The 24,778-nt window shown below is 40.5% G+C and overlaps 1 protein-coding gene across 11 annotated transcripts in view; it reads right to left on the reverse strand.

Annotated features, from left to right (window-relative positions):
• The window catches only part of RAPGEF4 (Rap guanine nucleotide exchange factor 4), a 328,969-nt gene that overhangs the window by 118,789 nt on the left and 185,402 nt on the right, over positions 1-24,778 (reverse strand). For 4 of the 11 annotated variants that reach the window (XM_069577197.1, XM_069577198.1, XM_069577201.1 and 1 more), the window contains one exon: positions 20,781-20,800. The exons of 6 other annotated variants lie outside the window; for them this stretch is intronic. In XM_069577197.1, the coding sequence (XP_069433298.1) occupies positions 20,781-20,800 (20 nt within the window). Of the gene's footprint in view, positions 1-9,999; positions 10,150-20,780; positions 20,801-24,778 lie in introns of those variants that run through there. One more of the 11 variants, XM_069577202.1, reaches the window with a different exon arrangement.

Consider the following 24,778-nt stretch of genomic DNA (forward strand, 5'->3'; position numbering starts at 1 on the left):
TGAGTATCACAAAGCTCCAACAGCCCCTTGATTAAAGCTTTCAGCTGGACTGGGGTTAATCATTATAAGATTTAGTGATTAACTGGCTGTTTTCAGAGAAAGCACCAAGTATCTTGTTCCCATCTGCTTCAATTACATGAGGTTCCAGATCCTAGAGGGGTTCGGTTTGCAGCCATGAAATAGCCTAAGGGTGGGCAGGTAGCCACGACCTGATATAGTGGTGACACAGACTGCTTTGGGCACCCACCCAAGACAAACTCCACTGCTTCCCTCATTTCTTGTCTCTACATCTATCTAGCATTGGAAACACTACAAACCTCTGTCTTGTGCAGCTGAAAAACTAAAGAAACAATAAGCTGCATTTTAAAGTAAATTGCCTTTCCAAATAGAGTAATATGTTAGTGCCTTACAGTTTAAAATCCGAAAGAGATTTTAAGAACCAAAAGTTTTATCCTTTTTACACAACGGGGTTCCCTGCAGGGTGCAGATGAGGGTTTCAGACTCTTTGTGACCCCGCGCACAGCAGCCCACCAGGCTCCTCTGTCCGTGGGATTCTTCAGGCAAGAATACTGGAGTGGATTGCCGTTTCCTCCTCCAGGGGATCTTCCCCACCCAGAGACCAAACCCACATCTCGTTTGTCTCCTGCATTGGCAAGCGGATTCTTTCTCACCAGCACCTCCTGTGAAGCCCCATATGCGGGTGATGCACCAGAAACAGACAAGAGGAGGGAGGGGACAGCTTCAGATGTTCATATGTTTGGGCCAAAAGTGAGGAAAGTACTTCTCCATGTGATTTATTCTTTGTATTAAATTATCTTACTTGAAAACTTTGCAAGTAAAATGCTCTGAATGATTCACTGTGCCTGAAAACACCATAGATAAATGGTCTGTTACCAACCGGTAACATCATTGCTTTTTCTGATTTAAGTAGCCACTTTGAGAACTATTATATCATTAGGAGTTTAAACCTCAGAAATCTTAGTGTGTTTTTAAAGAAGGAGCACATGGGAATCTTTATGAAGATAAAAAGCACAGAAAACCTTGAGACTACATAGTTCATATAAAAACTGTTCTCAGGGTCTACAGGCACACACATGCTGGAGTGAGGGACAAGGCAGTAAAAGTGGTTTTCCTGTCTTGGGTTGCTGGATGGGAGACGCTGTTCGCTTCTTTCCTCATCTCATAGGTTAAAGGTGTTTCAGAATAGGATTCCAGAAAAGAGGACGAAGGAAGCTTTGCAGAATCACCCTATAAGGGACTATTTTGGGCTCAGGAGAAGATAAGAACAAATATTTATTAGGTATGATATGACTTCCTTGGTGGCTCAGATGGTAAAGAATCTGCCTGCAATGCAGGAGACCCAGGTTCAATCCCTGGGTTGGAAAGACTCCTTGGAGAAGGAAATGGCAACCCCCTTCAGTATTTTTGCCTGAGAAGTTCCATGGACAGAGGAGCTAGCTGGGCTACAGTCCATGTGGTCACAAAGAGTTGGACATGACTGAGCAACTAACACATATGCTAAGTGGTAGAAATGGCAACCCACTCCAGTGTTTTTGCCTGGAGAATCCCATGGACAGAGGAGCCTGGTGGGTTACAGTGCATCAGGTCGTGAAGAGTTGGACATGACTGAGTGAACACTCACTTACTCACTCACATGGATTATCTTACCAAAGTTGTATTTGATGAGGATAAGATGTTACTGCTTTGATGAGGCACTTGTATTATTCCCATTATTATACTGTCACCCTGCTTATTTAACTTCTATGCAGAGTACATCATGAGAAACGCTGGGCTGGATGAAGCACAAGCTGGAATCAAGATTGCCGGGAGAAATATCAATAACCTCAGATATGTAGATGACACCACCCTTATGGCAGAAAGTGAAGAAGAACTAAAGAGTCTCTTGATGAAAGTGAAAGAGGAGAGTGAAAAAGTTGGCTTAAAACTCAACATTCAGAAAACTGAGATCATGGCATCGGTCCCATTACTTCATGGTAAATAGATGGGGAAACAGTGGAAACAGTGGCAGACTTTATTTTGGGGGGCACCAAAATCACTGCAGATGGTGACTGCAGCCATGAAATTAAAAGACACTTGCTCCTTGGAAGGAAAGTTATGACCAACCTAGACAGCATATTCAAAAGCAGAGACATTACATTGCCAACAAAGGTTGTCTAGTCAAAGCTATAGTTTTTTCCAATGGTCATGTATGGGTGTGACAGTTGGACCATAAAGAAAACTCAGTGTCAAAAAATTGATGCTTTTGAACTGTGGTGTTGGAGAAGACTCTTGAGAATCCCTTGGACTGCAAGGTGATCCAACCAGTCTATGCTAAAGGAAATCAGTCCTGAATATTCATTGGAAGGACTGATGTTGAAGCTGAAACTCCAATACTTTGGCCACCTGATGCGAAGAACGGACTCATTGGAAAAGACCCTGATGCTGGGAAAGATTGAAGGCAGGAGGAGAAGGGGACGACAGAGGATGAGATGGTTGGATGGCGTCACTGACTCAATGGACATGAGTTTGAGTAAACTCCAGGAGTTGGTGATGGACAGGGAGGCCTGGCGTGCTGCCAGGGGGTCGCAAAGAGTCAAACACAACTGAGCGACTGAACTGAACTGAACTGAACTGATTATTTCCATTTTACAGGTGAGGAAATTGAGGCTTCCAGAAGGTTAAGCCTCTTATCTTGGGTCACATAGCTGGCAGGTGGCAGCTTTGGTACAGGAATCCTCTAGGTAACCACCATTCTATCCTGCCTTCTATGGATAATGTCCTTGTCGTTCTTCCCTCTGAAGTAAGACTGATTTTTTTTACAGAGTCAATCTGATCCTGTTGCTTTTCTATGTAAAACCCTTCAACAGTTTCCCATTCTTCCTGGAATGAACCCAAACTTCTTAACATTATTCTAAAGGCTCTTCATAATTTCCCCCTGCCTACCTCTCCAGCCTCATTTTCCATTTTCCTTCTTGCTCCAATTGCTCAGAATGTTCTCCCCTCAAAAATGTCAAAATCTTTTGTTTTGCAAGTTTTGCTGCATCTATTCCTTCTTCTTATAACATGTATTCCTCTCCCTTTTCCTGACTTCCTCATCCTTCAAGTCCCAGCAAAATGTACCAGGCCCTCCATCATCTGCTGCTAGAGGCATGATGTCCAACACGGTAGCCCCTAGCCAGGTATGATCATGGAGCACTTGCAATGTGGCTAATCTGAGAAGAGATGTAGGAAATACATACTGGAGTTTGAAAACGAAGTACAAGGACAAAAAGTAAACTATATTAGTAATGGTTTCCCTGGTAGCTCATTGATAAAGAATCTGCCTGCCAGTGCAGGAGACACAGTTCCAATCCCTTGGTTGGGACAGTCTCCCAGAGAAGGAAATGGCAACCTGCTCCAGTATTCTTTCCTCGAGAATTCCATGGACAGAGGAGCCTGGCAGGCTACAGTCCATGGGGTCACAAGAGTCAGACACGACTTAGTGACTAAACAACAATGACAACTAATGGTGAAATGTTGAAATGAGAATATTTTAGATATACTGGGCTATATAAAATGCATTATTAAAAGTAATCTTACTTTTTCCTTTTTGAAATGCAGAGAATTTGAGGATTACATACGTGACTCGTGTCTACGCGACAATGCTGCTTTAGGGCATCTAGCACTTTCTTTAGTAACAACACATGGCACAGTTGTAATTATTTGTTTACTATTTGACATTTTTACTAGACCATGAGGTCTAAGAAGGTGGGCTGTGTCTGCTTTGTTCCCCCTGGTGCTCCAGTGCTGACCACAGCAGCTGGCATAGTGTACTTAAACTGAACTGTTGAAATAGCAAAGGCTAAAAAAAGGAAATGGCCATCCACACCAGTATTCTTGCTTGGGAAATCCCATGGACAGAAAAGCCTGAAGGGCTACAGTCCGTGAGGTTGCAAAAGAGCCAGAAACAATTTAGCAACTAAATAACAACAACAAAACAATGATTTAGGAGGTTAGGGATTCCAGGATGGAATGCAGACCTTGAGCAAAGAATCTGACTCTATTACAAACGTATAAAATCAAGGGATAGAGTGAGGGAGGTAGGGCAGGTGCTACTTAGATAATTTAAGAAATGAGTAGAGTTTGTAAGACTAAAAGCAAAAACACTATACATTAACACTGTATTCCAGCTGATAAAGTTTACTTCTCATAGGGGTATAGGTAAGCAAAACCACTACCCATGTATGCTGGAATTAGAAAATTAAATAGATGGCAAATGGTACAGCGCTTTCCTGACAGCTCAGTTAGTAAAGAATCCGCCTGCAATGCAGGAGACCCCGGTTCGATTCCTGGGTCAGGAAGACCCACTCGAAAAGGGCTAGGCTACCCACTCCAGTATTCTTGGGCTTCCCTTGTGGCTCAGCTGGTAAAGAATCTGCCTGCAATGTGGGTAAACCTGGGTTCAATCACTGGGTTGGGAAGATCCACCAGAGAAGGGAATTTCTGCGCACTCTAGTATTATGGCCTGGAGAATTCCTTGGGGTCACAAATAGTCAGACATAACTGAACGACTTTCACTTTCAGATGGTACAAGTCAAATTTATCACTATTAGAGTGGGATCTTTCAGCCAAGCAAGGAGAAAAGGCTAGAATGACCCATTTAGTAATGGATTAACAATTAGATAAATCAGTATGAATTCATACTTAGCTAAGTATAGATACAGATAGGGGTGTGTGTGTGTATATATATATATATATATGTATATTTATAGATATGGATTATGCATGGGCTGGGACACTCACATATATTTCCTTGCTGTTTCAGCTGAGAAGGCTTAGAAGTAATGTGTGGGTGCTCAGGAGCTCAGCTGTGTCCAACTCCTTGTGACCCCCATGGACTGTAGCCTGCCAGGTTCCTCTGTCCATGGAATCTTCCAGGCAAGAATACTGGAGTGGGTTGCCATTTCCTCCTCCAGGGGATCTTCCTGATCCAAGGATTAAACCTTAGTCTCTTGAGTCTCATGCCCTGGCAGGCGGATTCTTTACCACTGTGTCACTTGGGAAGCCTGCAGTAACATCCCAATAATCCTAGTAGTAACAAAGACATCTACCACCCAAATCTGGGTTTCTAATACTAGTCTTCAATAAAAGGAACCAAGGATCCTTGGCAAAACAGCTCTTGCTAAGATGGGGACAGGAATTATAAAAGTATCTAGTTGTGTCAAAAAGTGTCCAAAAACATAAAACAAAACACAATGATAGAATATGTCAAAGAAACACAGGAGCCAACTTAAAGAGCTACTAGTGGTCAATGCTGGAACAATTTGACCAATAAAATAAATATAGTGATACTGGGTTATAATCCAAAATATAAATACCCATGAGTTCATGCTGATATGAAAAATTACTGAATAAATAAATAAATGTGGTAGAAGAGAGAATACTTCACATGGAGGAATTCCAAATGATGTACGCTGATACCTGCTATCAGGGAGACAGAGCATGACTCCCTTCGCAAGTCTGGTCTGTGCATAGCGACTTTCTCCCAAAGAGTTCAGTATGGAAAAGGGATAACTTTATAGTGGAGAAACGTGGAAAATACTACTGTAACCAGATATCCAAGTCAACATTAACAATGGTAAATTGCCTTAATAGTATGTATTCTTGATATGGTGTGATAAAAATGATCTATCTCTGGTCTTTTCCCTGAAAACCTATGATCTGAGCTTGATTTTGAAAAAAAAGTATCAGACAAATCACAACTGAGGAATGTCCTTCTAAATAATGGACCAGTTTGCTTTAAACCTGCCCGTACTTCAGTGACTTTTCTGAGAAACTGGAACAGCCAAGGAGCCTAAGGAGGCAGGACCACTAAAGATGAAGTGATACCCTTGAAGGGATGGATGCAGGACCAGAAAAGGGTACTGTAAAAACAAAGGGAGTTTGAATAAACAGTGGACTTTCATTAATGATAATGAATCAATACTGGTTCATAAAAAATGCTAAAAGAAGCTGTCAAGTCATAATTCTCTATCCTTTAAGATATCCTTTAGGAATAAGGTAATGGAAAGACATTCTCAAATGAAGAAACATGTTAGCAAATTTGTAGCCAGCAGACCTGTTTTACAAGAATTTCTAGAGGAAGTTCTTCAGTCAGAAAGGAAATGATACCAGTCAGAAACTTAGAACATCAGAAATGAAGAACAGCAATGTAACCAAAAATAATTCCCCAAAATGGGAAGGGGATGACGTGAATACTAACTTTTACAAGATATAGATAGCTGTTTGAAAAAACAATATTGCAGAGGAAATTCATTCTTTAATATTGTTGAGACAATATTAAAGTCCTTTAAAAAACTTCACTGAAAAAAGACCTGAAACTATCTATACAGTGTAAACAAAATTTTGTTACTATGTATTAAATATAGAAACACTCAGGGCTCTGGGTGGTGGCATTTATAGATTTTAAAAACCAGTTTTATGTTTCCAAATATTCAAAATAAGCACTATTACATTCATGATCAGGGAAAGATAACCATGATTTTAAAAATTCAGTCTTGCTAGACTTCATCTTAGACTCGTGGCATAAACATTTCCTTTTAGGCACACAATATAAGCTTCAATGACTCATCCGAATGTAAATTTGGCTCACAGACTCTAAAGACAGAATGAAATAGATAAAAAAGAATTTCTGTAATATCCTAGGACAAATAGGATTGCCGCTATCATCTACTGGCTCAGAACCCACACCCAAGTATCTCAAAAGACTTAACAAGATCAAATCCTGTTAATTTCCACATCATACATGCTAAGAAGACAGTGAAAAAGAAATTACGACTCTGACTGAATGGAATGCATGGAATTTCTAAAGCACAATGCTTCCTGCAATCAAAGCTATTGCAAAATGTAATGTCAACATTATTCTCATAACTGCTTCTGTCCTATTTCTTCATAAACAAGGGATGAAGACTAACCCTCAAATGAGATATTGACTGCATTATGATGTTATCTGAGTACACCAGAGGAAGGGGGCTGATTTTTTTCTAGCGGTCAGCTGAATGTGCTCACTTGGGCGGGATAGCGAACAGCTACTATTTCCTGTCCCCCGTTCTTCCACACACAGACACCCCCATGGTCAGAGCTGAGCCCACAGTGGTATCTCACCTCCACTGACTCAATATTGGGATAGAGGGATCACATGTCCGTGTCCTTCCCCAAGGTTTTTGAACAGCAACTGCTGGGGAAAACCCAGGAATTCTTGGTGGCCATGTTTCCAGGCTTGAGGGATGGAAGCAGTCTCTGGCTTCTGTTATCCTGAGGTCAGCACCACACCTGCTATTCCTGTGGACTTAAAACGGGTTTCTACCACCTGTATCCTCCATAGTCTCAAGTTATACGGTAACTTAGTAACTGTATTCTCTTAGGAAGGAAAACATTCACAGAAATCCTTTGGGTTCAAGTGACGGGGTTCTTACAACCCGTGCATTATTTTGGCACTTGACTCCAATCTCTCTCAGTACTACATTCTGATACAATTATTCTTTTACTCATCTGTGTCCTAGGCAGTTTAAGCTGTTAGGCTGTTTGCTCTTTGAAGTCAAGAATTGGTTTTATTGGACTTTATCTCCAGAATCAAAGTATGTATCTGCATAGCACATAGCAGGCACTTAATAAGTGTTAGTTGATTTTAAAAGAATTAAATATGATCATGTTGCTCCTATTATAGAATTACTTCACTCCCTCAAAGTTAATTGGAAATTTGTGGCTAGGCTGGAAAAATTAATTAGGAAAAGGGGGGCTGTTAACCCATTTAGTAATATAAGAAACTATAAAGACAATGATTAAACTAATTAACAAATTGTTTCAAGCAGGTCACAGCCATTTAAATCATATAGAAATAATTTGCGGGCTAAGTTACAAATAATATCCCTCTACCTATTCATTAAAGTGGGTCCCTAAGGACGTCAATTAAGTCACACTTTGTTAGCTTGACTCATTTACTATTTCTACTTGAAAATATTCCACAAATCAATCTGTTATTAACCTTCTGTTTGAAAGGTGATACCTGCAGTTATACACAAAATTTTCTCACAAACACAAATTCTCTTAAAAATCTACAAAATATAACAGGGGTGGGGAGAGCCAATCCTAATAAAATTCTTGCTTATTTTTGTCCTATTTTTCATTCTTCAGATGCATTCTAACTTTATTCATGCCCTAGGCGTATGCTACTCACTATAAATATCCCAAATCAAATCTGATTACCACTCTCTAATATTTATTATCATTAACTGTTGACTGGATAGGGGTGGAGAACAAAAAGCCTAATCACACCTCATTCCTGCACACTGTCTAATAGAACGACCTTCAAACTAGGTCTCCAAATTCACTTCATCTTCAGTCTTCCCTTTCTTAGTTGTCTGAGCTGTATTCTTCTGCGAGGTGGGGCCAAGAACCCTGAAGTCATCCCTGACGTCTCCCCTCCTCTCTCACCTCACTTTTAACTCATTAGAAAATCTGACTCCATTTTCAAAACCTACCCAGAATCCCACACTTCCCACAACCTCCAGTGTAACCACAATATCTCTCTTTCTCTATAAGGTACCACGCCACCTGCCTAGGAGTCAAAGAATTTAGTGACATTGCTATTTGAAACTATTTCCATCCCCTCTGCTTATTTATGTCTACATATCTAAAAGCCACTGTTTACATATCTAAAAACCAAGAAGTGGGGTAGAATTGATGTTAACCCCTTGCTGCATCTACATAACAAATTCATTTTTTTAACAAATTCATTTTTAAGAAGCACCCATCATTCATTGATGCATTTCCAGTTACTATAATTTACTTTAATATTTAATAATGATTTCTAAAAATATATGAAATATTTATTTTGTTTTAGCAATTGTATACTACTATTAGTACTAAATTGAAAAGAAAAAAATTCAAAGGAGACTAATGGTCATTAGAAATTTTAAAACACTAAGATTTAAACTTATATACTTATTTTTGGTACATAACGTATAGAGGAAGATCAATAGGGACTTTCAGTCACAAAAGTACATTAGAACATGCAGGTGCAACATGAATCCTGGACAGCTCACATTTTGACACTTAACAAGAAGGAAAATTGCCTTCTATTTTAGACACTGTTATGTTTGGGTCTTTGTTAGTGTAGCTAAATCTGTTTATTGACTAATATATTGGCATAATTAAAAAGTAAACAGGCCTGGACAAAGATTCATTAGAGTAGGATAAAAGTCTATGGGGTAAATAGAATGGATATATGACTGAAAGGAGGGAAAGAAAGAGTACGACACTGACAACTGGTAAATAAGGGTTTATTCACATATTTTAAAGTGAGCAACAAAATCTTTCTCACAATACTCAACTCTGAGTTAAAAGACAGCAATCATTCTATAAAAACATGCTAGTAATACAATCACTTCTGGGGAAACTGACTTACAGAAATGGAACTCAGTATCTTTCTATGGACTTGCAGACCAGATACCCCTTCATTTAGAAACGTGAAACTATCAACAACGTATTAGACTGGAAGACATGAGTGAATGAATGATGAATGATGAGTTGGATATTTTGGCTAACTGGAGGTTCCCAAGTTCCCAGTCATCTTACAAAAGAAAATAACATTTACTATTAATATTTCCACTTTCATCCAAACATTTTGTGCCAAGTTAACTAAAACTTCAGGGGTCAAGTTAAACATGTAGAAACATTGGAATGGCCACCAGAGGGAGCCCAAGTGTTTTTCTGAATGTGTCAGAGAGCAAAGAGAAAAAGACAGAAAACACACAAAATATAAACCTGGGGGAGCCGGGGACAGGTGCATATGCGGGGAGGGATCACTACCTGTTTCAGTAAAAAGATATCTTGTTGAATGATGATAGTGCCATTGTTGCAATATGTTACAAATTCCTTTTCTAGGTGGTTGTACATTGTTATGTTTTGACAATTTAGATAGAAGAATTGGCTAAACATATATTTAAAAAGCTCACATACCCTAAAACTGGAAGGTGCTGGGTAGACTGCCATGATGACATCCATAATTCTCTCTGGGGCCCAAAACAATCCAGGCGCCTTCTTCAGTTTACCGTCTTACTCTCTGCTCTCTTATAGTGCTTACCCTCTGCCCTATTCATCTTTGTAGTCGACTTCGGGTGTGGTTTCCTCACTTTGTTTGGGATTGGGCTATCAAATCACAGCACTAAATCGGTGCTCGGTGTGACTTGGGAATTGTGCCTTCTCTTGGCTGAGCCAAGTTACACGGACATTAAGATGAACGACTTTTCATTTGGCGTCCTGCTGTCTTCCCAGAATTAAGCACTGGACCAAGTCCTACAAGGATGTGAGAGCACCTTCGTAAGGCTTCCCAGACCCAGTCTCCTCCCAAGCTAGAACCCACTGGACAACCTCAGTGATCCCCATGCTAGGATAATGTCCCTGGGCTGAGGTTACAAAAAAGGGTGTCATCTCATTTAGAATGAAGTTCCAGGAAACCTTAATGTAATGTTTTATATTTGCAGGCAGTGGCCAAGTTTGGGAATTCTCCCCTGAGTTATCTTATTTGATCTCCCAACAACCCTTTTGCTGTGGGTGTCAGGGAATCACCATTTTATCAATGAGGAAACTGAGGGTCATGGACCTAAGACTTGTTCAGTGTTGCTGGTTATTAAGCGTCAGGGACAGAAGTCGGTATACCTCTGAAGGCACAGATTATAACAATGAACAAGTATTGAATTCGGTCATACTAGTGTCTTCTGAGACACAAATAAAATTCTCCCCTTCCTTTTCTGTCAAACTACAAGTAAGCAGAAAGCAAGACACAAGCAAATTTAATGACCTCACACCAGTTTTACTAGTTATTTTCATGGTATGCTTTCTTAAGTTTCTTTTTCATGTTCAGATGGGGTAATTTTATAAGGTATGCAAATAAATTAGCAGAAACCAAATTAAATTTCACAAGGATAGGTCCTCTGCTGAATGCTGCTAGATTTAACATGTTGATTAATGCCTTGAATATGGAATCAAAATCATTCTTATTAAACTTAACAATGATACCCAATCAGGTGGGGGTGGCTGGCACTTAGGAGAACTGGGATGAAATTTAAAGTGACCTTGACAATCGGAAAAGGAAAAGAGGTCAAAATTCAATAGAAAGCTTTGTAGAGTGATTCATTCAAGAGAAGAGGGGGGGGGGAAAAAAAACAAAGGAGAACCACAGAAATCAGAGAGCACTGACTGGGCAATTATAGCAAAAACGGAGCTGGAGATCAGAGTGAACAATAGGCTTCAAAGGCATCAGCTCTAGATCTGTCATTTTTAAAAGTAAGGCATGATATTGGGAGGGACAAATAGGGGGGAATTCAAGCTGATTCCCCAACTACATTTAAAAGAGATCAACCTTTACGGGAAAAAAATATGGTGCTTTGTTGGAACCCTGAAATGCCTGAAGCTTAGAAGCCAGATACTGACAACTTTGCAAGGTCTCCTAGCAAATGAGAGTCTGAGATAATGATAAGTTTTTTTATTTTAAAAGATTCTGGAAAGTTCTGGTACTCTCTTCCTTTGTTCATGCAACGTTCTTCTTTCGCTTCTACCGGGGCAACATCTACTTTCCATCAAGAGGGCATGAAGGCTTTTCTTCCTCCTCCAGGAGGCCTGCCCTGAGCCCTCCCCTTCTGGGAACCCCAATGACCCCTCGTGTCTCCAAGAGAACTTACTGGGGGAGTGCTTCGCTTGTGTCATTTCACTGGTCTTCCAGGAAGCCCCCTTGCCTTCCACCTCTATGCTACTACTCCTACATTGCTATAACTCCTACTCTGCAAATGGGGAAACCGAGGAGTAAAAGCTTATGAACGGACTTAGCCACCTTCACTTGATTAGTAAGCAGCAGAGCTGGACTTGACTCACGCCTCTGAGGCCATGCCCTCACGCCACACCCGCCCAACCACATGTGCCCACAGCATGGCACTGCTTGCTGTGTTCACACGCCATCTCCGTCCATCTGCGGCTCACTGAGGTGCCGCGCTTTATTTTCAGAGCCCCACGTGGGGCTTGGGATGGACCAATCCATATGCATTCAATGAAAGGCTTTCAAACAATTAGATGGCATTCTGTGGGAATTTCTGAATCATTCTTTGACTGAAGGAAAACAGAAAATAAAACAAAGTTGAAGAGAATCTACACATTTATAGAAACTGGAAATAAGAATTCTGAACAAAGCCAGATCATACTACTAAAAGTGGTGTTACAATTTTCTATTCAAGGAATTCTAAAGAATGCAAATTGTTAAACATAAGTTTATAATACCTCTGTACGTGTCTGTAAATGTACACGTGTGTATATGTACATCTATCTATATTGTAATTGTATCTAAAGATAAGGAGAACTATGACCCTCAGAACATGACCCTCAGTTTCTTCATAAATGATGATAAAATGGTGATTCCCAGACACCCAGAGCAAAAGGATTGTTGGGAGATCAAAGAAATAGAGGAAAACAATACAAAGGGAAAGGCTAGAGATCTCTTGAAGAAAATTAGAGATACCAAGGGAACATTTCATGCAAAGATGGGCACAATAAAGGACAGAAACGGTATGGACTGAACAGAAGCAGAAGATGTTAAGAAGAGGTGGCAAGAATACACAGAAGAGCTATACAGAAAAGATCTTCATGACCCAGATAACCATGATGGTGTGATCACTCATCTAGAGCCAGACATCCTGGAATGCAAAGTCAAGTGGGCTCTAGGAAGTATCACTACGAACAAAGCTAGTGGCGGTGATGGAATTCCAGTTGAGCTATTTCAAATCCTAAAGGGTGATGCTGTGAAAGTGCTGCACTCAATATGCCAGCGAACCTGGAAAACTCAGCAGTGGCCACAGGACTGGAAAAGGTCAGTTTTCATTCCAATCCCAAAGAAAGGCAATGTCAAAGAATGCTCAAACTACTACACAATTGCACTCATCTCACATGCCAGCAAAGTAATGCTCAAAATTCTCCAATCCAGGCTTCAATAGTATGTGAACCATGAACTTCCAGATGTTCAAGCTGGATTTAGAAAATGCAGAGGAAGCAGAGATCAAACTGCCAACATCCGCTGGATCACAGAAGCAGCAAGCGAGTTCCAGAAAAACACCTACTTCTGCTTTATTGATTATGCTAAAGCCTTTGACTGTGTGGATCACAACAAATGGTGGGAAATTCTTCAAGAGACAGGAATACCAGACCACCTGTCCTGCCTTCTGAGAAATCTGTATGCAGGTCAAGAAACAACAGTTAGAACCAGACATGGAACAACAGACTGGTTCCAAATTGGGAAAGGAGTATGTCAAGGCTGTATATTGTCACCCTGCTTATTTAACTTATATGCAGAGTACATCATGAGAAATTCCAGGCTGGATGAAGCATGAGCTGGAATCAAGATTGCCGGGACAAATATCAATATTCTCAGATGTGCAGATGACACCACCCTTATGGCAGAAAGCAAAGAAGAACTAAAGAGCCTCTTGATGAAAGTGAAAGAGGAGAGTGAAAAAGTTGGCTTAAAACTCAACATTCAGAAAACTAAGATCATGGCATCTGGCCCCATCACTCCATAGCAAATAGATGGAGAAACAATGGAAACAGAAACAGACTTTATTTTCTTGGGCTCCAAAATCAATGCAGATGGTGATTGCAGCCATGAAATTAAAAGACACTTACTTCTTGGAGGAAAAGTTATGACCAACCTAGACAGTATATTAAAAAGCAGAGATACTACTTTGCCAACAAAGGTCAGTCTACTCAAGGCTAGTTTTTCCAGTGGTCATGTATGGATGTGAGAGTTGGACTATAAAGAAAGCTGAACACAGTAGAATTGATGCTTTTGAACTGTGGTTTTGAAGAAGACTCGAGAGTCTTTTGGACAGCAAGGAGATCCAACCAGTCCATCCTAAAGGAAATCAGTCCTGAATATTCATTGGAAGGACTGATGCTGATGCTGAAACTCCAATACTTTGGCCACCTGATGTGAAGAACTGACTCATGTGAAAAGACCCTGATTCTGGGAAAGATTGAAGGCAGGAGGAGAAGAGGACAACAGAGGATAGCATCACCAACTCGATGGACATCAGTTTGAGTGACCTCTGGGAGTTGGTGATGGACAGGGAGGCCTGGTGTGCTGCAGTCCATGGGGTCACAAAGAGTCAGACATGACTGAGCAACTGAACTAACTGAAAGGGAACTATAAAGTATTTTAATATTATCAACTCAGGGGAACATGTTTGACACCAAATTACTATTAGAAAAGAATCCAAATTCTAAATGTCTGTAATCATTAGATTACTTTATCCAATCTGATAACACTACAATTTTCTCTCCTAAACCTAAGACATACTTTGCAAATAATTTGAATTCAGTTTGTAAAAGCAAGGATAATAAAAATTCAAGTACACCAAACAAACAATACTATATATATTTTAGTCTCACAGTCAATTGAGATACACACTATTAGCACCCAGTTACTAGGGTAAAGCATCTGCCTACAATGTGGGAGACCCGAGTTCGATCCCTGGGTCAGGAAGATCCCCTGGAGAAGGAAATGGCAACCCACTCCGGTACTCTTGCCTGGAAAATCCCATGGATGGGGAGGAGCCTGGTAGGCTACAGTCCATGGGGTCGCAAAGAGTTGGATACGACTGATCAATTTCACTTCACTTCACTGGTGATGAATATAATTGCTTGCAGTGCAGGATAAAATATTTCTGAAGACAGTGATGTAGTCACCCATAACTCTAGAATCAGCAGTGTAGTGTCTTACTGTCAACATGACATCATGTTCCTTGCCTGGCAGAGAGTGGAACTAATTCTCAGCAGCACAGCCAATACCGAGCAGCCTCCCCTCAAGGCCATGCCATTTGTTAAAGGGAGAGCAGGCAGGGGCTGGCGGCTGGAGAGATTGGCAAATATCATTTCTTTTATGCTATTTATTTATTCTTTAATGATTATCACTTTAAACCATTAAACACATCTCAGGTTCTCTGTGATATCTTGCTCAAGTCAAATTCTGATTACAGAAAAGACTGAGAACATATTCAAAGCAGGGCTACATGGTGTAACTCAGTGGCATCCCTAAGAAACCATTGGCATGACTGCAGCATTCAAAAGTTCTGCTCTGTAAAAATGCAGACACCCTACCATGAGAGCACCGAATCAGTCACCAAATATCATTCACAATATTATAAAAGAGAGTCTAAAATATATTAAGGAACCATCACCTCAATACACCCTAAAAGATACCCTTTTATCAAGCAATCTCACAGGAGGCCAGTCCTGTGAACACTGGCAAGAACATTCAGAGGTTACCAACACATGGCTTAACTGACAGCAGAAGATCAGATCATCAGAATTCCCTGCATTAACTATTTACTCTGCAGAGGAAGGACAACTATACATCCTCTTTAAAATTCAATCAGAAATAGAAACAGACTTATAGATATCAAAAACAAACATGTTTAGCAATAGAGAAACAAACGTGGTGAGGGACGGATAAACCAGGAGCTAGGGACGAACACACACACAACTACTGGAAATAAGATAGGTAACCAACAAGGACCTACTCTACAGCACACTGTACAGTTCCCTGTATACAGGGAACTCTATATTCTGTGATAACCTCTAAGAGAAAAGAATCTGAGAAGAATGAATATATGTATAACTGAATCACTTGGATGTACACTGGAAACACAGCATTGCAGATCAGCTCTATTCCAATAAAATTAAAAAAGAGAAAAAAACTTCAATCAGAACACCACTGCAGAAGCTAGACAGAGAGAGAGAGAGAAAAGCACGGACCAGCTTTTATATGAGGAGAGGAAGAGATGGAATAAAGAGCAGAAAGAAATTGAGCAATGGCCTCCTGCCCCATAAAATACATAACTCACAAACACAAAGACAAACATTTCTTCAGAGACCAAGAGCTGAAGTTGTCCTTGGCACCTTGGACATTAAGAGGCTGTTTCTCCCAGGAGGTGGTACAAAGTCAGTCTTTGCTCACTGAGCTGGGCTTTCTAATAGGCTAGCTAAGGAATGAGTATTTACACACTGCACAATGCATAGTCTGGGGCCAGCAACACTGCTAAGTCTAGTCTTCACTTTGGTGATAAGCAACTTGTCCTTCAGAATGAAAACGAGCAGCTTGGGAGTTCCTGCTTTCAGCATCTGGTTGCTTTGCTCTCCTGTGTAGAGCGTCGCACACTCAGCTAGTCACACGTGTATTGCTTCAGTGTGTGACAGTGCTCGTTAAACCATTCTCACCCTAGAACAGAGGGACATGGCTCCTGGGGCAAAGCTGTGAACTCTGGCCAAGGTGTCCTGATAAGTTCTGGATGTTTTAAAGTAGGATTTTAAAACGGTGCTCCACCAGTTACCATTGGTTTGAATTCAGTTTCAAAGCTGGAGTTGAAAGGTCTGGGACAACAAGGAGATCAAGCCAATCAATCCTAAAAAAAATCAACCCTGAATATTCATTGGAAGGACCGGTGCTGAAGCTGAAACTCCAATACTTTGGTCTCTTAATGTGAAGAACTGACTCATTGGAAAAGACCCTGATGCTGGGAAAGACTGAAGGCAGGAGGAGAAGGGGACTGAGGATGAGATGGCTGGATGGCATCACTGACTCAATGGACATGAGTTTGAGCAAGCTCTGGGAGATGGTGAAGGACAGGGAAGCCTGCCGTGCTGCAGTCCATGGGATCACAGAGAGTCAGACATGACTTAGAGACTGAATAACAACAACAACATGGGATCTTCTTTATTTTTTAAAGATTTTTTTAAATGTGGACCATTTTAAAAGTCTTTATTGAATTTGTTACAATAATGTCCATTTTATGTTTTGATTTTTGGCTGTAAGGCATGTGGGATCTTAGTTCTCTGAACAGGGACCTAACCTATACCCCTGCATTGGAACATGAAGTCTTAACCACTGGACCACCAGCGAATTCTCTATGGAGTTTAAATTTCTTTTTTTAATGTTTTAAGTTTGTATAAGAATACACAGTTTCCGTTCTCTTCATCTGGCCTAGAATCACAGCCAATCTATAACGCTAAAATAAGATGCGGTCATTTAATTGGTAGAAAACACTGATTTGCTTTCTCTAACCTTGAAGAAGAGCAACAATAGAGATGTTATTATAGTTCCTAAAAATTCCTAAACTTGCTAACCTATTGACCCTAATAGTTACTTGCTGTTTATTCTTCTACTGTGCTCTCCTTAATGAGAATTTTCACAAAGCACGTAAACTATGTCCTTACCATTTGCCATTTAAAAGCTTACGTCTTTATAATAATTTCCAAAATTATTCCTCATATAAATAACCCATGATCTTTTTTTAAGTTTGGGAAGCTTAAGTAATCTACTTAAAAAGAGACCTACCAAATAGTTTTGCAAGACCCCCAGGCTTGCTTCTTATTAACTGCTGGCATCATTTCTTCCAGGGCTTGGGAAATCCTTGAGCTCTGAGTTGATAGTACTTTGTATTGGGAAAGTATTCTTGCATACTTCACAAGAAGCTGGCTAATCACACTGTCAATGCCTAAAACATGAAGATCTCAAATGATCCTTTGAGAAACACGATGTTTGTAAATCAGAAAATGGGATTTTTTTCTTAATAGCCTCCTGAGTCTATTTTCTGGTTCCTTCCATACTGAGGAAGAAATGTATAACTTTCTAAAACTACAAAACTCCTTAGCAGTTGCCTCTCAAAAGAGTGGAGCACAATAAGCAACAAAGTCTATCTAAGCAGAAAATATTATAGACAAGCTCATTTCTTCAAAGGGCAGCCTTAACATTCAACTAGAAAGCTTTCTTTTCATTGTGAGTATTTTTACCTTCTGTGTTAAACACGGTCAGCCAGGTATGGCACTCACAGGAGACGCACGAAAAGAAAACTTAAGCAGATCAAAGAGAAAAATCTATAAAACCAAAGGCCACAAGCAACTGCAACCACGCCAAAATGGTTTCCTTGCTTTATTAGTTCAATGGTCATTTTTTCTAACACTGTTATCAATTATTTTGCAGGTTCCAGAATTCAGTGTGTTCTAAAGTTGAATGATGTTCCTACCAACTACAGTAAGTACTAAACAAAAGAATCCAGCAAGTTAGCTGTCAGCCTATTTGTTTCTATGAAAAGTGCAACTTGTGAAAAGAAAGTTCCTTTTATGAAAGGTAAGCCTGGGTCTGAAAATAAAATATAGCTGGCAAGGCAGCTAAAAACACCACTTACTGATGTCTGATATTGGATTAAAAGTTAAACTTGGTGATTAACAAAATCAAGAGTAGGAGCTAGAAAAAAGAATATATTCTTTATACAAAGAATCTGTTTGGACCCTGAGACAATAGCCTAAGTGCTTTTGTTTCAGTCTACAGGCATATTATTGCTATTAGAGAAACATAAAGGGTCTATAATATTGCCCCACATGTAAAGAAGGTAAAGGATGAAAGAAATCATCCAAACACAACTTGTCTCTTATAAAGGAAGTAATTCAATTAACACCACTTTAAGGCTCTTAGGCTTCCTTTTATCTTTCTAGAGCTTCAACCCTACTCATGAATGTTTTTCATCTTATTTGCTTTATTTTGACTGATGGCATTGGAGAGCTTTCTGAATAACAAGCAGTGACATTCTATCCACTGTACTTACTGATAGAGAAAAGTATGCTTCCTTTTACTAGAGAATTTGTCATAGAATGACCCAAACAAATACAAATAAGCATGCATGATGACTAGTTACTGGGCAGATAGCCTGGCCAGCCCCTTAAATCTTTGAGGGCAAGATGCTGTTAAAGTCCTTGCATCTGACTTTCTATGAACTTCAAATTCTTCTTTTGTTATGAAGCGAGCTACGTGACAGCTGGTAGCCTCTCTACTTAGAACGTTGTGTCTGTTGTTCCACTGCAGGGAGGTCCAACCTAAAGGTCACTGGATGTCTAAGAGAGACTGAGCTTCCTTTTGAAGTTTAGAATATGTGAGACCTCCTAGGGCCTGGCCATTCTGGGTGTGCTCTCCACACCACTGAACATTCCTTGATGAGGAAGCACCAGGCCCTTTTAGCATCTTTATTTAGCTCATGATCCACATATTATTTGTTACAGTGTGCTTTGGAATATCCATGTCCAAAATGATGCCAAGTTCGATTACTTTAGAGTCTAAGAGCTATTTTTCAGACTCTCCATGAACCTAGAGCTTTACTCAACACACACAGATATATTTTTAATAGCAAAATACCATTACAAAGCTTCACTGAACAAAGGTATTTTAAGAAGGGGTAGGAGACATTTGTTTATGTCAAAAATGTCCTTTGGACACTTGGTCCACATCAAAAGGTCCTTGAAATTTGGTTATATCCAAAAAAGCACGTAAGCATATTTGGTCCATGGCAAGTGATTTTGGAAAGGACAAATAACAAAGTCTTTTTGGCATGGACCAAATGTCTCCATGGATGTTTTCAACAGGACCAGATGTCTTTCAAGGTTAAGGAGAGCCATAAGATGTAAAAGGATAATTACTTTATAAAGGGTAGGATATTTTTCAGAGGAGAAAAAATAGGTAGTAAATGATATAAGGCTTGATAAAATAATTATTATAACAGTCTTCACATTTACTGATCTCTACTGTATGAATCTCTATACTTGCCACAGATGATCATATTTAACATTCATGATGGCCTCTTAAGATAGTTACAACCAACATCCACATTTTAAAGACGAGGCAAGGATATCTATAGAAGTCAAGAGGCTTGCACAAAGCCCCGCAACTAGGAACTGAAGTCTTCTGCTGAACCCAACCAATGAGGATTTGATGTGACATTTGAAGTGACATTGCTAGGTCTTGAACCCAAGTTTGTGGTGGTAGAGCAGTGGGTCAGAATTCCCCACCAGCCCTGTAAAACCAGCATTATGAAAACAGGAAGACCTAAAGAAATCTAGAGTCAGACCTTTGAAAAGCAGTGCGAAATAGTCTGAAATTACCACAGACACAGGACCAAAAGCAGGGAAAAAAATAGAAAAGGGTGATAGTTCTGTAACACTGCCACCGGGGACAGCAACGGAGGCATGCAGTAAGTTGATCCATCCCAGAACCACCAAGCACCACTTCAGGTTAATCCTCACACACTTCCACATTAACCCTCCCATGCTGTTGTCTCAATTTAGATCCCAGTTAATATCATTAATATTATTATGTGCATGCAAACACTACCAGCCTTAGAAGGAGTACTTGGCGCTGGTTCTTGGTAAAATGTTCATCCTAAACTATCTAGGCTCTTACCTGTTTGCCCTAACCAATTAGATAATTCATTATTTTCGACTTCCAAAGAGAAACATTAACTCTAATGTATTTGGGTGCATTTATAAAATCAACTGGCCTCAAATTTCATATTTTATATTTCTATTATGGAAAAACAGTTTATTTTCTATGTGCCATTAAACTAATGATTTGCTCTACTGCCAGTATGCATCATGGGAGAAAGAAAACACTTGGCAACGTTTGCCTCTAGGATAACCTTTCTTCGTACTAGTTAATATCAAGGACATGTGATGACCACGTCAAAGCCATTGCCCTTCTCCCCTTCATATTTCACAGTGACTCACCCACAGATGCCAGAGTAAGATTAGAAAAATATTTATGACTCTGTTGAATATGGATAAAGAGCTCTCTTTGTTGATAGGGTTACCACAATTATTTTTTTTACCTTATGACAGTTTTTAGAAATTAGGCAGAGAAAGAGAGAGTAGTTACTCACGTTCTCCTTGTCAGGAATCCCTAGAAGGGGAAAGAGAGAAAGAATATGAGTTAGAAGATCAGCTTGGAAAATGGAAATGAAATCCCTTGCTGAAGCAAACCAAGTAAAAATTTGATGTTTCCAATTTGTCTTTCCATAAAAATGTACATAATGCTACTTGGGAAAATAGCAGCACCTACCACAATCTGTAACATAAACAAATCAGTGAGTCAGAGCAGGGCTATGTGCCAGACAACAAGATTTCATGCTTGTTTTGCTTTTCTACCAGATGCTGTACTCTCCTAGAGGTAAAAATCCATCCCTGCTTATTTAATACCAAGTGAGCAACTAATTCCTCTGTCTTGAGCACCAGAACACTCAGACTTTTAGAAAAACATGTCAGACTCTTAAGTTGCAATTGTTATAGTTTTACAAGGCAAACCACCTCACACCATTCCGAGGATCTGAACTTGGCGGCAAGTTGCACATAAAAACCACTAGCACACAATTTTTATTTTGGGCACAGCCAACTCTTGCTACTTTCAAATCAGGTGTGAGCACAGCAATGGCTGTTTCCAGGGATGTCTCAATCTTCTTAGCAAATAAGTTATTCATCCATTCACTCATTTACAAACATTGGCTCAGATGGTAAAGAATCTGCCTGCAAGGTGGGAGACCTGGGTTCGATCCCTGGGTTGGGAAGATCCCCTGCAGAAGGGAACAGCTACCCACTCCAGTATTCTGGCCTGGAGAATTCCATGAACAGAGGAGTCTGGCGGGCTACAGTCTATGGGGTCATAAAGAGTTGGACAGAACAGAGCAACACACTCACTCACTCACTCAATGTTTTTAATAAGAAGCCACACAGGACTTAAAATATTGGCATTAAAAGCACCAAGCACCCATCCTGATAGGCAGCAGTGAGCAGGAGAGGGAAGAAAGGAATAGACTGCTAGGAAACATACCCTAATTAAACTTTGACCCCTATAGTATCAGGACATTAAAGCTCTGACAGAAAACAAGGGGATGGAGAGGGCTGTTCTCTCAAGCAGAGTATTAATGAACATGTTTGCCATCACTTCCCAGATCGCTCAGAAAGAGTAAGGGTATCTCAAGGTCAGCACTCAGAAATTCATCTCTAGATGGCTAGAAATCCATCTAGCCATTTATCCTTCCACCCATCAAACAACCACTTGTAAGGACTAGATTTGACAAAATGAGGAGATACAGGGTTGTAACAGAAGCTTACTTTCTGGGAGGTTTAATAAGACAAACACAGTTGTACAAATCATCATACTGGAGTGGATAGAAGTTAGGGTATCTGTAGAGAAATAATATTGAAAAGGTGATCTCAGGACATGTAGGAACCTAAAAGTTGGGCTAAGGCATTAGCAGTCTTGGAATTTCACTTTCTATGGCTGGCAGTGGACCATCATTAAAGGTTCGGAGCAACAGAGTGATTTGAACAAGAAAAAGAAAGGAAGGGACTTTTCAAAATTAAAAGACATTTAAGATATAGAAACCGGAGACAATGACATGGGTCCTTGAATGAAGTCCAGAGACATTCAGCTGGAGAAATCTGGACTTGGATTCAGTGGGGGCTGTTATTAAGGAAAATCATACTAGCAATCGGGTGTGATAATGGTGTGGCTTTTGCATGGAAAAGTCTACATTTTCAAAAATGTCTGCTGAAATGTATATATATATGACTAGAAGAAGAAAATATGGCAAAATGATTGTATGAAAATACCTATCAAGTTAATAATAATCACATTCAAGTATTAGAGTTTAATGTTAATTAAATCAAAGTGATGAAAATACAGGTGTTAGCTATATCATCCTGTATGTTTGTAATTTGTCATAATAAAAAGTAAATTGGAAAAGTTCTGTGTAAGTCAGGTGCAGGGTAAACCAAGGGTGAAATAATGAAGGTTCACAGCCATTGAGCCATCTTTGCTCTCAGGTCAAGGGTGATGAGGCCCTCAGCCAGGGGGCTGCAGCAGGGAGAGAAAGGCAAGAGTATGAGCACTACAGAGGAAGGATCAAGGGGCGGACCAGTGATTAACCTCAGCGGGTGGAGGTGAGAGAAAAGAGGGCTCCAAACAGCGGAGGCCTAGCACCTCGTATGGGAGGACAGTGAAGTTATGAACGGAAATGGGCTTTTAGCAGAAGGAGGTTTGTGGGAATCACCACGTGCTCCATTATCGACACCGTGAGTGCATGAGGCCAGCAGGACGACCTGGTGGAAGGAAAACCAGCAGTCATTTGGAAAGTTAGGCTGCCTTTTGTAAGACTCAAATGGAGGTTCTGGTTTCAGGAAGGATCTGTATCAGTTGCAAGAAAGGATGCAATGATTGAGAGGAGAGTATAGAGAAAAAAAGAAAAATAGCCAAGGCTGGACTCGAGCAGTGACTGAGTTTCCAGATGAGGGGAAGAAGTACCCATGAAAGAGACAAGAAAACAAGTGGCCAGAGAGACCGAGAAAACCAGGATAATCTGGTGGAGCATGGGACCCAAGGGAGAATGGAGACAACATGGAAACGCTTACTCAGTCACAGAGAATGGGGAATAGTAATGACTGAATCTGGCTATTGGTTGGTCACTGGAGAATTTAGACGGCTCGAGTTGGAAGTCAGACTTTGAGGGGTTAAAGAGTCACTGGTGTTGAGAAAATAGTAGCTCACATCATTTGGGTTCTTATTACACACCCAGTGCCCTTCTAAACGGAGAGTCCCAGGTGGGGCGGTGTTAAAAATCTGCCTGCTGAAACAGATGTGGGTTTGATCCCTGGGTTGGGAAGATCCCCTGGAGGAGGAAATAGCAACCCACTCCTGGATTCTTGCTGGGAAAATCCCCCAGATAGCGGAGCCTGGTGGGCTACAAACCATGGGGTTGCAAAGACTTGGAAGTGACTGAGCACCATGCAGGCACCCTTCTAGACATTCGATGCATGCGCTTCTTTCAGTCTCCCAAGAAATCCTATGAGGGAAACTAAGGCGCAGAGACATTAGTGTCTTGCCAGCAGCCACACAGCTAGGAAACAGCACAACTGGGATTTCCAACTTGGTTACCGATCATCCCTAGATCAGCCAGAAGAGAAAAATCAAGAACAGGAGAAGAAATGAAAGGAAAGAAAGACTCTCCTCCAACATCCGCCTCTCCAAGGACAGAAGAGAAGCTGAGAAGGAGAATGCACAGGCTGCCCAGAAGCATGAAACAGAGGGAAAGGGAGCTCACTTCAGATCCGGATCAAGCGAGGAGAAGGGTCACCTGTAGGGAGTGATCAGTTTGAATGAGAGAGTGAGAATTCAGGTATTCAAGAAGACATGAAGGGTGGCTCTGGCTCTGAGATGCTTGGAGTGGAAGCGCTGCTTGACCCACCAGTGTGTCAGCGTTGAACTGCTACAGCATCGGAAACCCCAAGGCTTACTGCTTTATCACACACACATGGACAAGAGCCAAGTTAAGGGACCCAGAGCCTCAACAAGCAACTCTCAGGGATAGTACTGAGTGCTAAAAAGATGTTTCCAACATGCATGAACAGATAGACTCAGGACACAAAATTACTTTGAGTCTAGTGGGCACCCATTAGGAAAGAGTATCACAGAGAAAAACTTCCTTTCTTTTATGAGCAGAGACCGGCCTCCTACAAAAGGCTCCGAATTTGAAGAGAGCACGATTTAAGAAGAATAAAGAATGATTCATGCTGCTTCTTCCCTTAAGAGCATCAAAATAAGCAAGAGGTGGGGCACTCAGGTGTCTACATGTGACTGAGATAAACACAGTTCATGAGTTCCATTTTAAAAGAGCCCCCAAACCATACTTTAAGATGAAGGTTCTTTGAGAAACATGCTGAAGTTCCAACTAGCCCCAGAGCATACTTCCCTCTATCAGCTAAGGCCACATAATTATATTGTAGGAACAATTTTTTAAAAGAACCCAAGAATGGGCTGGCGGATCTGTTTATCCACAAGAGTCTGGAGATTTATTCTGTCAAGCTGGCGTTGGACATATTTTTT

This window comes from Ovis canadensis, chromosome 2, assembly GCF_042477335.2.
Source record: "Ovis canadensis isolate MfBH-ARS-UI-01 breed Bighorn chromosome 2, ARS-UI_OviCan_v2, whole genome shotgun sequence".
NCBI classification, from domain to species: domain Eukaryota; kingdom Metazoa; phylum Chordata; class Mammalia; order Artiodactyla; family Bovidae; genus Ovis; species Ovis canadensis.